This window comes from Bombus pascuorum, chromosome 7, assembly GCF_905332965.1.
Source record: "Bombus pascuorum chromosome 7, iyBomPasc1.1, whole genome shotgun sequence".
NCBI classification, from domain to species: Eukaryota; Metazoa; Arthropoda; class Insecta; order Hymenoptera; family Apidae; genus Bombus; species Bombus pascuorum.
The window spans coordinates 10,669,766-10,687,595 of record NC_083494.1 but is presented as its reverse complement, the minus strand read 5'-3'; the positions used below and the strand labels follow the sequence as shown (position 1 = coordinate 10,687,595).

General features: G+C 38.3%; 2 protein-coding genes across 5 annotated transcripts in view; both read right to left on the bottom strand.

Moving 5' to 3' along the window:
• Positions 1 to 17,830, bottom strand: part of LOC132909357 (bifunctional heparan sulfate N-deacetylase/N-sulfotransferase) — a 258,711-nt gene that overhangs the window by 11,473 nt on the left and 229,408 nt on the right. For all 4 annotated transcript variants that reach the window (XM_060964145.1, XM_060964146.1, XM_060964147.1 and 1 more), the window contains 2 exons: positions 6,661 to 6,913; positions 4,343 to 4,534 (listed from right to left, as the gene is read on the bottom strand). In XM_060964145.1, coding sequence (XP_060820128.1) covers positions 4,343 to 4,534; positions 6,661 to 6,913 — 445 coding nt within the window. The remainder of the gene's footprint in view (positions 1 to 4,342; positions 4,535 to 6,660; positions 6,914 to 17,830) is intronic.
• LOC132909360 (endoribonuclease CG2145-like) overlaps positions 1 to 17,830 on the bottom strand; it is a 290,224-nt gene that overhangs the window by 140,039 nt on the left and 132,355 nt on the right. The window lies entirely within an intron of this gene.

Below are 17,830 nucleotides of genomic sequence, written 5' to 3'. Positions count from 1 at the left end.
TAACGAAACTAAAATTCTTCGAAAAGTTCATATAAATACATGGACGTTGGAAAATAGACAGGGCTTACCTTAAACTACTTTTAGCTTATCTGGACACTCGTTTATCTTTCACAGAATATAATTTCATTTCAAAATGATGCATAAAGGGATCTTTAGCGCGTAATAAAAAATTATCTCACACGATAAAATTGATGTTCCAAGTTAATATGCAATAATTCGAAATTCGTGTACATAAAAGTTGTTGTGGAAGGTTGTGAAACTAGTTTGATGTCTGAGATACTATACCTCAGGTTATTCGATACCTAAATCTTGAACGAGGTAAAGAAGATCCTACACTAAAACTAAGACTACCCTGTTATCGTTCTACGTTATTTGTCATTAATTATAATAAACAGGAGTTGAGAATTAATTAGAATGATCGAGGATATAAATATTAATAATTAAGAAATTTAAACTAAATCCTACAAATGATACAATTGAGATTAAAAGAACGACGACGTAATGAAAAATCATGCAAAGTTGACGTAAGACGAAGCAGATCCATGGACGACTACGAGGTGCTCGGGCAGAAGCAGATGATATCACGTCTAGACCGTTTGTTATATTAGACGAATATTTCCTGTTTGCGTGGCGCGGAGTTTCTTCGCGTTGAAGAAGATCCGCTGTCTTCTTCGCGTCTACATTTTCGCGTTCTATACATCACCGGTGCTTTCATCCGGTGTGCGCTTGCTTCCGGCCGAGCCTTTACAGCGTCGTGGAATCTTGCAATCGCGAATTCCGACACGAATGTAAAACGGCTGATGAAACAGCTTTACGGATTGTCTCGGACCCGCTTGCACTCTGCTTCGTCCCTGTGATAGTCCTCTTTCGTTTCCTTAATTTTTTCCTTTGTATTTTTACAAACTTCCTCTCAGCTCGTTTAAACTCTAAATTTTTCTTCTTTTTAATATCCTTCCTCTGCCACGCGTCTCTCCTTTTTCGTTTCCGTTCCTACTCACATTCTACCGATGTTTTTGTATATTACTCTCAGCTTTGTTTAATTTTCACTATTTCGCATTATAGCTTTGTGGTCCTTCTTTTCATTGATTTTCTCATTTCTTTACAGTTTCTTATTCCTTAGTTACGCCATTGTTCTCTCTGTCATTGTTCCGATGGTTTCATCTAACGTTTATAATCTTAGCGTAAACTGGCTCCTTCTGGCTAATATTTTTCCTGTGACATCCGTCTTATCTCCTTCTCGTTTCCATTCCTACCAATATTTTATTATTTTTTTATTGCGCCTCCAGCTTCGTGTAACCTGCATTATTTCACATTATTCTTGCTTCGTCGTTGCTTGGTTACTCCTTTGACCCTCTTCCCTTCATTTCTATAATTTATTCCTATTTTATCCCACTTCTTATTAACTTTCTTATTTCTTTACAGTATCCTACAATTTTAGTTTTACAACTCGCTGTTCTTGTATATTGCTAAAGTTTTCTACTCTTTTTTCGCTTTTGTTCTAAGAAACTCTTATTATTTTTCCCTTCTAGATTCCTGTCTGCCTTATTACATTTATTCTCGTATATTCACCTCCTTCTCTCATCTGAGCGGCGTTATTCTCTCCTTGGTACTCTCATTTGCTCTCTTCGCTTCTTATCTGTGTTACATCGAGCCCGGTACTTCTCTTCATACTCGACACCACCTCCTCACCTTTGTACCTGCACTCTTCCATCTTCATTTTCGCAGAAGAGATTCAAGGCCCCGGTTCGTAGGATGAAACTGGGGTGGTGTGCACGCGACTTCACATTTGTTTTCGTTTCCGCGGACTAACATTTCTCAAGAAAATGAGAGTCGCGACGAAGTCTGAAAGGGTGGTCTGGAGGCGGGGTGGTTCTGAAATTTCCATTAATATCCCAACAATTTTACCGTATAACTTAATATTTGATTTAATTCGAGATTTCCGTTTGCACGTCTCATTCCGTTATTATTGTAACATTATTATATTTGCCGTTTGCGTTTTAAGCTCCAGTGATTTCTATATTAAAAGAGGGATTAAAATGAAAAGTCGGCTCTGGAATTATTAATTCGAATATTATTATTCTCCTTTATTAACAGGTTTCTTTCCTTAGGTGTTATTTTTTATGGAAATTTCATTTCCATGGAAATGTGCATTTGTAGGTCTAATATTTGTTTAATGTTAATGAATTTAAAAGATTACACGATACAAAGATACGAAGATATGTTTCAATTATTTTTCTCACACATATCAAAAATATTTTCCAAAGTTCATCACATTCCTGCACATGTTCCTCTGCCTGTAATTTTCTTCTGTTTGTATTTTTACACTGATTAGTTATCAAGAATTGGATGATCTGTATTATCTTCTTTTAATGTGCATCAACTCAACCCTGAAGAATTTAATTTATCAAAATTAAATTGTGTATGCCACTACAATTGTTCTTGTGATTTCAAATTCCCTATATTGTCTAGATTCTCTTCACATTCGAAAGTATTACCTAGCGACGATAGTCAGAGAGGAGTTTCGTGAAACCAAACGTTGTTATCGACCAGTTTAGTCATTCTATCCTCTACTTGGTCCCGAGCAAACTGACCAACGCACGGAGGTCAATAGCAACGGATTCCAGTATCGTGTTCTCATCTCCGCAACGTTTACCGCGTTCAGACCACGTGGTATAGATTCTGACAACATTCGACAGAGCGAATCGGAGATCGGAGGCAGCTGTTTCCATTTCCGTGTCAAAGGGAATTAGGAAAAACCCTCGATGTTGAACGAAAGGTGTTAATTAAAGGTACATTAAACGTAAACCTCAGGAGAACACGTCACGTTTCCCATGTCTCATAAAGGAGCAATTTTCAAATTTAATATAAAATAAAAATATTTTATAGTTTCTGTAGCTTTATTTGGTTTCGTTATTAAATACGTATTTGTATGTTTTTGCCACTTTGTTGAACGTTTTAAAAATATTAGTATTTTATTAACTCAAATAAATGTGAAATATCATTACGAAATTATCAAAATGTACAAGAATTATTATCTCATTTGGGATGTTACACTATAGAGATTTTATGCATCCAATATTATGTGGAAAGAAAGATTCGAAAGAAAGCATTCGTTAACGAAATGTATGACCACGCAAACAGTGGAACAAAAGCAAGGTGTATGGACAGAACAACGGGACGCACAATCGCATTTAATTAAACGAAATTCGCATTCCGCCGTTACTTTGTACGTTAACAATGCAGGTATTAATTAATAATCCGAGTAAGAAGCGGCTTTTTTCTGTTTGAATTTTGTCTGGCGTTACGAAACTCGGCATCGGGTCACGGCTTCTACAAAAGATCAACGTTAACCCCTTGCTGTCCCGTAAAATAGCTCGGGGTTGGAAAGAACCCTGACGCACGTATATTTTTCCTGACCGACTGAGAAAGGCTGGGATATACCTCTTTTGTAGATTGTAATTAATATTCTTCGCAATTATGTTAACGACTCAAGGTCGGACAAAGCGGCCCAGATACTGATGAATTTACGGGATGAGGGCGAAGAGAGCTTTGCTAACTGCGAGAAGAAAAGCGATAAACAGGAGGCACGTTAATTAATTTGCTAATTAGGAAAGGCAAGTTAGCGTCGATCGATACGAGTTACAGATTCCACTGCACCCCTTATATTCTTCCTGTTCACGCTGAAAGGCGTTTCTTGCGTTCCATGGTGTTTTTAATTTTGGCTCTTAATTCGTGTAATTTAAATTGAAGGCAAACGTGGAAACCTTCTTAACCTTTGCAAGGATTGAATACAATGAAAATGAATGCCGGTTAATACAGAATTAAAATTTAATATTACGTTATTCCGCAAATAATACAATTTTCCTGAGAGCTAAAAAATGGAAGTCGTCAGAGAATGGAGGATTTTTAATGAAATATACTACGTACGAGTAATCTTCGCTAGGATTCGTTCCTCGCGTATTGACTTTTCTTTGTTCGCATTATTTTAATGGAAATGGAAGATGGAAAAATTACGTGATTTGTTTCACGCTCGTAGCTCCGCTTAATTCATAGTGAATTGCAAATTATAGAGAAGAATCTTTGCTTAGGCGAATTCACACGCTTCTGATATATACCGAAATAACTGAATGACTCGACAATTGAAACACAAACCGCTTTAATCGCGTTGTCGTTCGAAAATTCCAACGATTCTCTGCGATATCATCGAGTTTACGAAACGTTAGTTATTCCGTAATCTTTCCACGTTCCACTTGTAATTAATCTCGGTCTACACGAGTAGAACGAGTCGAAACGCAGAAGAATGCGATGGATAGAAAAGCATGTTGTGAATCGTGTGTCTCACCTGAATGACAGTCGCTAGAGGACTTTTATTGGCCGGGTAGTCGAGGCTGTCCCGATGCGCCCAAGCCAGCGGTTCGTAGGTGCTGTGATTGGCCTGAAAAATGGTCCAGTCACCGCCAGGAAGTGGTCCCCAGGCTGTTTCTCCGGATCTGGTTAATCGGAGGATAGGGGACGCCGCGTTCAGCTGTGCATCCTGAGGGAGGAAAGACCGATCTCATTTTGTCTGTTGTTCGAATGCTTGTCGACAATACGTGAGTCGCTTCCTGGTCCTTTTTTCGCTTTCCCGTAGCTTTACGAGAGAGTGAAAATCGAAAATATTGCTATCTCCGTCTCGAGTCTGTTATGTATACTATTTGCGTACCAAGAATTGCTCCGTTTGTTTAAAGAGAAAAGAAAAGAAATTCTACTTCCGTGTTTAGTCGATCCCGTTGAGATACAAAATGATAGGATGATAATGACAATAAGTTTATAAATGGAGCACAAGAAATTTAATCATAAACTAATACTAAAAGATTACAGTGTAGGTGAAATATAGAAGCTAATATCGAGGTTGCTGTAAGTAGAATGAGTAAGTATCAGACAGCCGTGGCATAATCCGCACTGCGTCGACTTTTCGGACGCATATTTCGGAAGCGTATTTCCTACGTATAAGAGACCATGCATCATTAAAGTCGTTGGAAAATTTCTAAGTTACATAGACTCTTATGATAGAAGATCGATACTATAAGTCTACTTTACTGTACGTCAAACGACACTGATCTTCTGGAAACATATTTTGTAGCATCTTCAAGGAACCACTCGTGTGTGTTTCGTGAAACTCAACATATTTTGTCAAATTTCCAAGCTACGATTTTCATACTTTTATCAGAAATCTTTCTAACGTTCAATACGTAGTTATAAATGTCACAAACACGTGTACAAATGTCTGAGGCTTACTTCTCAAATTGCAAACGATCTAACTTTACCTTAGAAATATACCCAATCGGTCGAACTTATTCTGCACGTTATTCACTTTTATCTCGCTTCGTGTTGCTCTTCTTCTTTGGTCTAGTTGATAATCGACGATTTAATTTTTAAATAGAGAATTTGATTTAATCAGTAACATCGACTCATAAAATCGGTTTATTTAAGCTTCGAAGGAACGAAATTCCATGTTCGCTAAGTTAATACTACTTCGTCGTAACCATTCGAAAGCTAAGAGAAACAAAGGCAGAAATGTACGTGCGATTCAAGTAAATCGCGTGTCGCTGGAACGCTGAAAGAAAGGAGCAAATCGTAGGATATTACCGGCAGTAATCGCAACATGCAGACACGCGCGATTTCACGCCGCATGCAAATTGATTCACCGTGGCAACCTTTTCCCGCGAGCCGTCAAAGCGGCGTTTGTCGTATTGCTGCCGGCAAATAGCGTTTCCAGTTTCCAAGTATTGATGCTTTTATTACAACGTTTCGACGGTCTTTCTTACGAAGCTTCCTGGCGGCGTAGCAATTTTTCTACGAAATAAACTTGCAGCAGTTTCGTCACGGCAACGGAGATTGCCAATCCGAGCTCGCCACGCGATCAGGTTTCCTCTCGTCTTGTCCAACAACCATCCCAGCTCAAAAACGTTATCGCGACAAAATTTATTTTCCGCCGGCCAATAAAAACTACCGACACTTCGTGGCCTCTGTGGACACGTTTCATTTTAGAGAATTGCTTCCGCCGGACGTGATCGTAAGATCGATCGAGAGAATCCTTTCGAATCTTCTTTCAGCGTTCGGAGCAAGTTTTTACGCTTTTTTGGAAATCGTAGTTTTTCCTTGTCGTAAATCGTGACGCGTGAATGTATTTAGACACGTAGTATTGTAGCTTTAAAAATCGTAAAAATGAAAGTATGAGATGATAGGCGAGAGAAATTAGAAATATTGGACAAATTGTAGAACTGTCTTTAGTCAGTTACCATATAAATTTTACTTTTATTTGTTATTTGCTCAAACTATTAAGTTGTCCGAAAAGTGTCTTCTCTTCGCAAATGTATTTTTTACAACAGTGTACCTTCGTACAAACGTTAAACCAAGTCTGTGAAATGTCACGGTGTTTATCTTAACAGAACAAAATAGATCGTGCGTAATTCGATAAAAGGATATAAAACAAAAAAAGGTGTGCGTTTATTATTTCCTCAAAAAACGAAAGAAACTTTTCGGACAACCTAATATAACATACTGAAGTGTATGAGGAATGACACGAAAGAGACAATGGTTAAAATGGCAATATCTTTGGTTCCAGTTATCTACATTTTTTTAGTTCCGTTTAATATTTAATCTATTTTTCGAACGAACCTTCAGTCTGAGATTAGTGTGCACAAACAGAGGAAATCCCTTCAGCTGTGCGCCGACGAGACTTTCCTCGCCGGACGGCGCGAAACCCACGATGCCAACTGAGTACTCTCTGCAATATTTGTCTAGCAATTCGCGATTCCACTTATCCATCTGCAGGTACTTGTTCAGGTTCTCGAAGATCAGAACCCCGTATCGACCTTTATCCAGGTTTGTCAACACGGGTAGGGACTTGCCAGCCACTTCCAGTTTGTATCTGAAATCATATTTCGTTTCACGTTAATTCGTATCCTTTTACTTGTATAATATTGTAAAAACACATCTTATATTGGTGTCTACACTTTCTCTTGTAGTAGTAAATGGTTTCGTTAAAATATCAAATTTCTCCTATTTTCTCAATTTTTTCTTTTATCTTCTTAGTTGTATCTATTCGTTTTCTATCAAGGATCGAACGTATCTATATAATTTATTATATTTATTATATCAGCAATTGTACATTATTTTTTATATTTAGTAACAGTTAATCTTTTTATCACTATTTGTCCGAAGACAATATTTGGTTGTCATATTTGTTGGACTTTATTAAACTCGGGACTCTAGCATGAATAAACCGATTTCCTATACTATTTCCAAAAACACGAAAGATAGAACGAGAAATAGAGCGAAATTCGTTACAAAAATTCCATCTATACAATTCGAGAACCGTTGCACTCAAAAAGTAATCTATAGCCTCACATACAGACCAATCAAAAAACATGATATGCCCCAATCAAAAAACACGTTATGCATCACTTCTATATATATATCAGTGGAATACAAATATGAAAATTAATAAAACAGCGACCGTGAAAAGATGAAACGATAACTTGGTATTCACCGTACTAAATTTTTTATACCTATTTGATTTCATTGTATTTAATGTAATTATTTGTTTTCCAGTTGGTAAATTTAAATACAACTATATAATAAATTCAAATACCGATCGAATTTTACATCTGTAAAATAAATATCGTTTTCTAGTATCGAACTGTAGGATTATATCAAAATATGCGACACTTCGTCAAGGTTTTAAAACATAAATCGCCAAGATCGTTTAGACGTTAATAATAAATTGTCGATTACCATTACGATAATCTCGAATGTTTATACATTCACGAAGAATTTAAGGGTGGAAAAATATACATAAGTATTACGCGAAACGCCGAGCAAGACAAGAAGAATTCATTTAACTGCAATAGGAAAGTTCCAAGCGAGTCGGTGGAAAAGAATTCGCCAAGCTTTTACGCGCAATATCCTCGTGTCAACGATTCCCGGAGGTTCCGGCCTCTGGAGGATCAAGAGTGACGAGACTGGAATCCCTGCCTTAAACTTCTTCCACCGTTCCTTCTGATTCCCTTCGTGAGATTATGCAACAAACCAAGGATCGCCGCGGAGTTAACGCGTCCCTCGAAACGGAATAAACGTCTCCTTCGTCCCTGTGTTTGCGTTTCACCCTGCTCTTTGCCACCCTTTCTGGCCGAGTCTTTTCCGTTTACCAGCCATAAACCATTTGGCCAGAGAATATTTAGACACGGCTGTCGATTCGTGGAGGATAGGCCTGGCCGATACTCGTTACGACAATTTCAATCCGCCTCGATGCTTGCTATCGGTTATTTAAAACAAGGACAAGGGTAATAAATACGAGGGAGAAAAAATGGAATATCGATGGAAAAAGAAGCGGCGTAACCAGACTCGAGTCGTTATTGTTAAACGATAAAACAAGGACACTTTTATCGAAATCCCATTTACGCGGCATCTGAAACGTTTCGAGAATAATAAAGCAATTACACGTATAATGTACCTTTACATTTTTGCTACGGGCGTCCCGCCTCTTCTCACTTTTTCTTTCTTTCTTTCATGCTCTCTCCCTCTCTCTCTCTCTTCCTCTTTCCCGTTCTCGTTCATATTCCCCGTGTTTTATGCTTTTTTCTTTGTCTCGTTCATTTTACCTCGCGGCTTTTTTTCTCGATTTTTAATAACGTTCGAACCGGGGTCCATCGAACCGTTCATCCACACGAATACCGATGGAATATCAGAATTTTTATTCGAGCACGCCTGCTTTTTATTCGGTCTGCTCGTCCGATAAAACGACTTTATCGTCGAAATAAACCGATGAGCCCCGTCGATCGTGCAGGATATTCCGAGGTGTTTCGCCAAGAATGCGACGAGGCTTTTTAAATTTATTGGTTACGCGAGACTGTACAGAAAACTGAAACGGAAAACTATTTCGGACGCATAAGAATTCGTATACGTAACGTGCAATAACACACAAGAATTCTGACAGGAATTTTTATTCACGACTTAAACAATTTCACAAATGCGATACGAAATAGTAAGTTGCTGCAACAAGTGTAGCAACTTCGTAAAATAAACTTATTGTCCATCAAATAGATTACACTTAATCGTAGAAGTCAATCGACTACTTTACCTAGGTACTTTAATTACAGCCTCCTGCCGCGCGTCATTCTTCCACGTTTCTAATTAACCAATAATCTCGTCATTAAACGCTTCATGGCTACATCTTCGTACTACAACCTTTCAAACACTTTTACTTCTTCTGCTCAATCGTGTTAACGCGTTAAATGCTGATGGTTCCACGTTGGTGTAATGTCAGAACATTTCCAAAGACGGCACATTGGGGTCATCAGCATTCAACGTATTATCCTGTTGCAGCCTTCGAACTCCTTATGTCCCTGACTCGCTTTAATTTCGATGGAAAAGGAAGATTCTTAATGTCTTAGAAAAATCCTTAACACGAAATTCCGACGAAAGATAACGCGCGTCGATGTTTCAGAAATTTCTTAACAATATAAAACTATCATTCGGTCGAGAACATTTCAAAAAGCACAGTAGGTTTAAGAAGGAAAAATTTCAGTCGCGTTGAATGGCCATGTGACTTTGACCCTCCGCAGTTAATCCCTTAACCTTTCTTCCCACAACACACGTTCCAAGCGTTTTGTCCGGCAGTAGCTAAAGTTCCCGGCTGAATGTTTCGAGCAACAGTTTTATAACAACCTCGTGAAACTCGGCGTAATTTCGGACGAGCACGCTGGATAGGCACCGGTTGACTATCAACAGTTTACGGTTGCGCGTGTTCGCGTGTCACGGCAGAAAATTGCAGTTAACTAATGAGTGAATGCCGGATAATTCAGCGTAGTAATCGGTTCGATAATTGGCAACCGCCCATTAACGACGGCCCGGCAATTTGCCGAGCTAACGAACTGTCATAACGAACTCCGACGTGGCTCTTTTGTTCTTGGCCAGCAATTGCCGCGCGAGGCAATTGCCGACCGTATGCTTGAAACGCGAAAGTATCCTCTGCTGGTGAGAGAAAAGGAGATTTCAACAAAGGTATCGATCGATTGGCTTAACCCTCCCCCTTCAGCGAAAAAAAGACGATTCGTTGCAATTAGGAGTGTTTCGAAGTTCGTGTTGCGCGCGAGGATCGGTCAAGCACGCTCGTCAACGAAGATTATGTCCTTCCGTGGTCTCTACTGGTCGAGCAGCTGAGTAGAATAATTGCTTTCACCCCTTAGAGTTTGCTTGAGGGCGTAGAGGATGATTGGTAATTTGGAGATGGTTAGGGGATGGAGGAAAGCTTCTTTGGTTCTTGTGGTTATTGCGTTATATGAGTCTCAAAAAATTTTGATCTACATACGTAACATGATCAGCGTGGTTAAAAGCAATATACAAGTGTGAAATAATTTTTTTCGTACTTTGAATTCTTTGACGTATTTGAACTTATTGAAAGAGATTACTTCGATGGTACCGATGATTATGGAGTAGTGCTGGATTGAAAGATTTGAATAACATTAATATGAAACTAGTGCTACAAACATGTCAATAGATATTTTGTACACTTTGACCAAACGATGATTTAACGATGATACTACTCGATGGATCTTTATAACGTGATGAAGCAATAAGACTTGGAATGAACGTTCTTTTCAGTTCTTGTATTTTGTGAAACACGCAGCGATTCCAAACGATTGACCGGTCGCACGAGTTTAATCTTGGCGAATTTCGTTTAATTTATTTCGGTTTTCGTAAAATGTGGTACAAACATGCTTAATTGAATTTATTCGTCGGAGTTCTTAATGATATTCCATAATTTGTACGTTCTATATCTACGCCATCCAGATATGGAAATTTTTTTACATATTCACGATGCAAATAACGCGCGCCGTGATGCAAATTATTAAGACCAGCCTCATTATTCACTGAGTCCTGCATTATTTTAAACATTACCTGAAATTATCGTGATAATTGAATGCACTATTGATTGACACAACTGCGAGCGTACAGCAGCCGAATTTCCATCTTGACAATTAAAACGAAAGATAAAAAATACAGGAAATACTGTCTCGTAATAAACTCTTGAACGAAGATGTTTCAATTAAACACGGAAGTCAATCGAGACGACGCTCTTATCTGTTACGTTTTATCGGGTTTCATATTTTAACCTTCCTTGCTATTCTGGCGAATTATTCGCGTTATTACATGTAAATATTTAATCATGCAAATTAACATGTTCCGCATAAATTAACAGTCGCTTCTCTAGCAAATGACGGTGCTAATGTTTCCCATTTCCCGATCAAAATTCATCAATACGTTCCAGATAAAACGTTGCCCAGGATCTGGTTGAATCGATAGGCACTTTGTCCAAGTTTCACGGTTCTTTTTCGATAACTGGAACGATGAAATTCATTCAGCGATAATTTCTAAACATTTCGAGTTCGTTAAACGTTTTATTTTACCTCACATTATTGTAAAATATTAAAAAACGGAATTACGAGGGAAGAATTTTACTTTTGTTCCATCACGCTGTGTAAAAATAGAACGGTGCGACGACAGAATCCTATTTTTCGCTGAACTGCCGATGTTTATGCATTTATGGAGGACTTAAAACTGCTGAAATCGACAAAATACATAAATGACGCGCTAAAACATAAAATATTCAAAGCACTCGTGATAATTTTCAGTAGGTGAAATATTCTCCATTCTTTGCACGTTTTATTTTATATTCGGTAAAGTATTTAAAAAACGGAACGACGTGAGCACAGAGTTCTAGTTCCCGCCGTTTATACGACATTTGAAAGCGTAAAAAATATGTAGAATGCACAGACTCAAAGTGAAATAGTACGAATATTACAATCTTGCAGACAAAAAGACAGGAAATGCACATATTATCTAAAGGCGTACAAAGAATCCAAGACAAAGTCGTCGTTATAATTTTTAACAAACGAAACGAACCCCTATTTACGTTTCTTCGCATTTAGAAGAATACAAATTTGCTTAAATATTCACCATCTTTTCATCGTATTTACTTTGGAATCGTTTGAAAATCGTAAAACGTTCGAACTCTTTAACTGCCTATTGATAAAATACCGTAGAATAATTTAATTAAATGGAAAAATGAGAGACTCTTTGCCGTCCAGAAACGGCTAGAAGATATTCTTCTTGGAGACATTCAAACTGGTATCGTATATAGCTGCGAGAGCAACATCAGGAGACAATAGTGGCCTGGAGGAGAAATAATTTACCCCTGGGGCGTGTTCCAAAGAAGTCGTATTCGCCTCGTAAATTCGGTCCGACGTGTGCCAACCCCGCCCTTCGTCCGGTCTGTTTCCCTCGAGCCTGAAAAGCTCGCTCCGCTGGTTCGTCTTGGGAAAACAACTTCATAATTTTCGGGGACCTTTTTGATTTGGCATCCCTCTGTTACGAAGAACTACGCTGAGAAACGGGGAAATTCCTTCATGCTCTTTGTTGTTCCATTTCTTTCACGAACATCTCGATTATATGGCACTTGGAGGAATTTTTTAAATTAAACCTTACCCTTTGATGCATGACCTGAATATAGCCTTCTTTTCGTTCCGTATATTTGTCAATATCTTCTATATATCTTGCAAATAACTCGTATCCATACTAGCGAAGGTACATGTTTGATTATTTTCTCTGCTAACAATGTTTTACACGTTTCGTTTTACGTTTATTTACGTAGTGGGGTTTTGAAAATCGAGAAATTTAGATTGTATCTATTTTGCAATTTTTACTTGCACGATAAACTGTCCAAACTATCTTCTTCTAAATCATAGACATTCTTTTACATCCCTGTTACATTTGCATTTCTGTATTTCTGCAAAGGTACAATAAACTAACTTATTCTTCTTCTTCGATAATCTTCCATTTACACACAAGCAACATTTATGCGTTTTATTTCACTGCTCTTTATTTCTAATAAAATCTACTCGATTTCCAAGAAGGTCGTTTAAAATTCTGTCTACAGTTAAACTCCCTATAATGCACAATCTACGATTCAAGTTTCTACAATATGATACGTATCAGCGTTTCGTTAGAATGCTCAGTCTGCTGTGCAGATAGCTCTGGATATATTCGACGAGAAAACCTATGTTTTCTACGGTTTTCATTCTCGATTCTACATGTCACCCGATGGAAACACAGTGGAGATCAGGTAGTTCAAGATTGACAAACAGATCGAAGAAGTCACGAGGAAAGAATCGGCACGGAGCTAATCCGATTCGCGAGCGATTCGAAACGAGGGATTCGAGAGTCAAAGCCTCGCGATTCTCGCACGCGTCTTGAATTTAAACGCGGAATCGACTTGCGAGCAGATTCCGCGCTACGTTCATAGACGTCCGGGATTTCACGTGTTGTTTCTGTATGGTATTATGAGAGAATCGTCGTGTTTCTCTTGGAAAAAGTTTCTCTTCGAAAATAAAGCTTCGAAACGCCCATTTCCTGCTAGTAGTTTTCTTTCAAGATTTGTAAGATTTGTCGATTGTCGCGAGCTACGCGGAATATCGAATTAGGTAAAAAGTTTTGCCGTAGAACCTTTTATCCTAATCGTGTTTTCCTTCGGATTTACAGCTAATCGAATAGAAGTTAGTCATTGTGATTCTTGGTAAAACAAGTCACTTGACATTCGAAATCTTTTTTTAAACTGTTCTCCGAGCTTGGAACATTATAGTAGATATTTGAAATGATAAATTTCATTGGAATTGAAAGTCTGGAGGTTTCATTATTTATAGTCACTGCTTCATTCCAGAAAAGAACTTGAACTTTGAGATATGTAAGACATTTTTTTAGTCTAGATTAATAAATCAAAATATAAATTTCCAACGTCTTGGCGTATCATTATACTACGTAGTATCTTTACAGTCGCATAAATTTAATCTTGGAACGCTATAGTGGAATACTGCATTATCCTACATCTTTTTTTTTTTAGCTATTTCCAAGAAAAATTAGCATTTTGTTATCTATACATTTTGCCAATCTTCCGATAGGAAAATATCGAGACTATTCATATAGAGTCTTTTTTACAGATCTTTCTCACTAATATCCATTTATGTACTTGACAGTACCTCCGATTAATCGTCAATTTCCAGTCTAACAAGAATGCGGCTTCACCCTTCGATTAAACGGTATTAAATGTCAAATTGCACTGATTAGAAATCTCTTAGAAATCTAACTTACACAAAAACAAATGTATTATTTCATAAAAGATCCGTGATGGTCGATCCCAGTATCTTCGTCTATAATATCTTCGATAGCCTCGAGCGATGCGTAAGCAAGCGGATACGCTTTGAAAAAGTAATTTTAATTAAATAAACGATACAGAAGAATCAGAGGAGCTGAGTTCCCTTGCTTAAACAACGGCGGTAAATAACGTCACGGAGGAAACGCAAGAATCGCAACGAAGGAAGCAACATTAATGCAACCGGAGACGCTCGGATACAGAATAAAATTATTATTGTTCGTTCTGGAACTGTTCCCCCGTTACGCTGCATATTTACCATGCTTTCATATTAATAACTAGCTTCAGGTGAGAGTAGACAAGTTTGATGCAGTTTCAACGTGACGTTGCTAACGAAGTTCCACGCTTCTCGATCCTCGACTATCGTTGTCGTCGTCGTTGTCGTGTCTGGCTGAAAGTTTCCCTCGGAAAAGGAAAGGGAAACAATTTGTCCGATAGTTTCGCGAGCGTGTTTAACTCGAACGTTTTTAACGATCTCCTCTGCCAGGCTCTTTCGAATCGAACCGGAGACTCCCGGAAAAAGTTTTTCTCTTCCTCGTGCTACTTCAACGTTACGACCAAGTCAAGTTGATTTACATGAAAGAAAAACGCGGATGTACAGTGTTTGCTCGTTGTTTTCTGTTTCGTTCAATCAATTTGCAATTTTATCATCTACTGCAAGGGAATTTCCTTTGCTTATGAAAGAGGAAGAAAGGATTACGAGTGGTATGAAGTTTTTTCAGTTTGATAAAGAGGAAATGATTAACCTTTAACTGCTTTCACGGTTCTCGAAATATAAATATCGTAATAATTTCATTCCTGTGTAGTAAGTAACGTCGAATGTCTTAGTAATCTTCCGTTAGCTTAAATTTCTTTATATTATCGTTGAATGCGTCGAATAATTGTAAATTGAAAAATATACCAAAACATACAATCGTTCTACAATTGATCAAGAAAGAATGTTTTATAACTATGTATTATTTACCATTTCTCGTGCGTACGATATAATATATAACACAAAGGAACAATTTCTTTTAGGCTGCAGTATTTGCATTTTATCGCAGTAATTTAGGCAAAAATAACTGTGGCTTACGGTGCGGTACGGAGAGAATGAAATAATTTTTGTCGGAACGTTGTCGTATAGGTTAACCTGCTGCAATATACCGCGGAATGGCCGTGATATAGCTTCTGTATTATAAATTAATGTAATAGTGGCGCGTTGAGGTAATGAGATACGCTTAAGAAAGATTAACTGTATGATGCAGACAGGTCTCCAGATTTTGCTGTATTTTAGCTGCACACTTTACGATGAGTTATGATTTCAGCTTCACTTAAGACGATTTAGACCTCACAGATGTTCCTTGGAATGTAATTGTCGAAAGATTGAAACGTTACTTCTATAGCTATTGCATTCTTTCCAACAATAGAATCATACCATTATATTCTAATTGGCGAAAGTTGCTTGTTGGCTTTTTTTTCTTAAGAAATTTAACTAATTTTCAACGCTAGTACTATCATTGATCGAAACCATCAATTTGTAATTCTTCACGGGAATTTTATACCTTCACAATGATGCATTTTTAGGAATTTGATCGATTCGTTATAAAATACACGAAGAAAGCTCGATTTCACATAACTTGCATATCGTTTACCGTAATCGATGCAAGTTTTATATTTTAATCACCGATACTTTTCATAAATTATTTAATACGTAGAAACTATCCAATAAGCAGACTCACGATACTAATTTACGTTTTTAATTACTTTAAAATGTTTGTATCCTATCTACGTTACAAGACGACTATTATATTTCCTACTACTAACCACCGGATCTGAGTTAACTGATTATCTTCGTATGATTTATATCGCGTCGTGGTACCGTTGCTGATCGAATGGAAAAACGGTCAACGACACGACGTATCGTTTCCTCATCGCGAAACGCAACGCGTTTTCCCAGCGGCGATACCACGCGAATTCCTAGCAACGCGGCGGATGGAAATGTAAAAAGTGGAGTCGAAGTGCTCGGCTCGCGAAGTGATATCTTCTCGCCATTGTCGTTTTATTGTAAAGCCTTGGAGAGGGTTGACGTGATAGCGGGAGATTGTCGCCGGTGCGACAGAGGTGGAACAACAATGGTCGAGATAAAGAAAAGTACGCCGGGAGGGCGTTCGAGGACCGTGCAAGAACGAAAGGACGAAACGTACAAGAGGCAGAGCAAGTCGGAGAGAAACAGACGGCTATATCCGTAAACGAGTGCAGCGGGAAAAGAAGAAGGGAGAATGTGGAAAAACCGAGTTGGAATAGGAAGGAAGAATACGAGAAACGCGGAGGAGCGTGGAGGATGCAAAAACAACGGAGATTGCGATGTAAAGAAAATGCAGGAAAGAAACGGGTGAAATGGTTCGATGTAAATGCGAAAAATATTAGGAGAATGGGAAAGTTCGAAACGTAAAACGTTGGATGTTTATAATTTAAAATGACATAGAGCGATTCCAAAAAGGATTTATCTTTTTGGCTGCTGATCGCCTTAATCTTACGATCAAGATGTTCGACTGTCTTGTAAATGAATACGAAGGCCTTCATAATTTATTCCATGAAGATATTCTAAGAAATTCATCTAAGAGATGGAGTGACTGGAATGCGTGCATCAAGTCGGAGAACTCTTCGACTTCAAATAAATCCTGTTGCACCCAGGATTAATCAAATGAACGGGACATCTCAATAATTTATCGTGATATACATACTAAGACGAGAAACGAAGGACGAGAGAAGGAAGAAAAGAATGTGAGAAGAAGAAAGAACGCTTCAAGATGAAGAAGATGCTTTCCTGCTGTTGGACAAGGTGAGCAAACACGATTTACTCTCAATACTTGGAAATGGACTTATCGTCTGCTAGCTGGATGATGTCCTTCCAGAGACCAAGAAGAACGAGCCAGACGAGACAAACGAGTATACTTCTCGTCAAGAGGATTTGCAGAAGGGGCGACGCCAACTCTGAAGAAGGATAGTACCAGATGAGAAGAATAAGAAGATACGGCCCAGAAGCGAGTCTGGCCTGGTGATGGAATAAAATTCTCGACCCTTTTAAAACTCTGACGTAGGAAATCCGTAGCGGCGTGGCGTCGACGAAGATTCTTGAGAATTTGATCGAAGAAACCACGGCGTCCGCTTACTCGCAGCTATTTCGAAGGGAATCGATCTGTCAGCTTCTGCAAGCAGGATCGTTTCGACGACGTCGTCTTCTTCTTCGCGGTTCGTAAGTCCGGTTGGCAATCTCCAGACGACAGAGAATTCGCTTTAGGGGAGCGCGGATGACACCAATTTCTCTCTTTAAATTGGAATCGATCAGGTTTGAAAATACTCCCGGCTCTCTTTCAAACGAACGAACGACCAAGAGACGACAGAATGAAATAGGTATTCTTGAATCTTTGAGTCGAAGAATCTCTGTCACTTAATCCCTCGTTTTAATGTTCAACTCCAAGTTTCATTTTCTTCTGTTTCTTTCATTTCGACGACACGGAAGGTCCTCTCTTCTGTTTATCGAAGGTTGCTTTGATGGCGATATATCGATATAATTAACTCGTTGATTAATTACGAGAT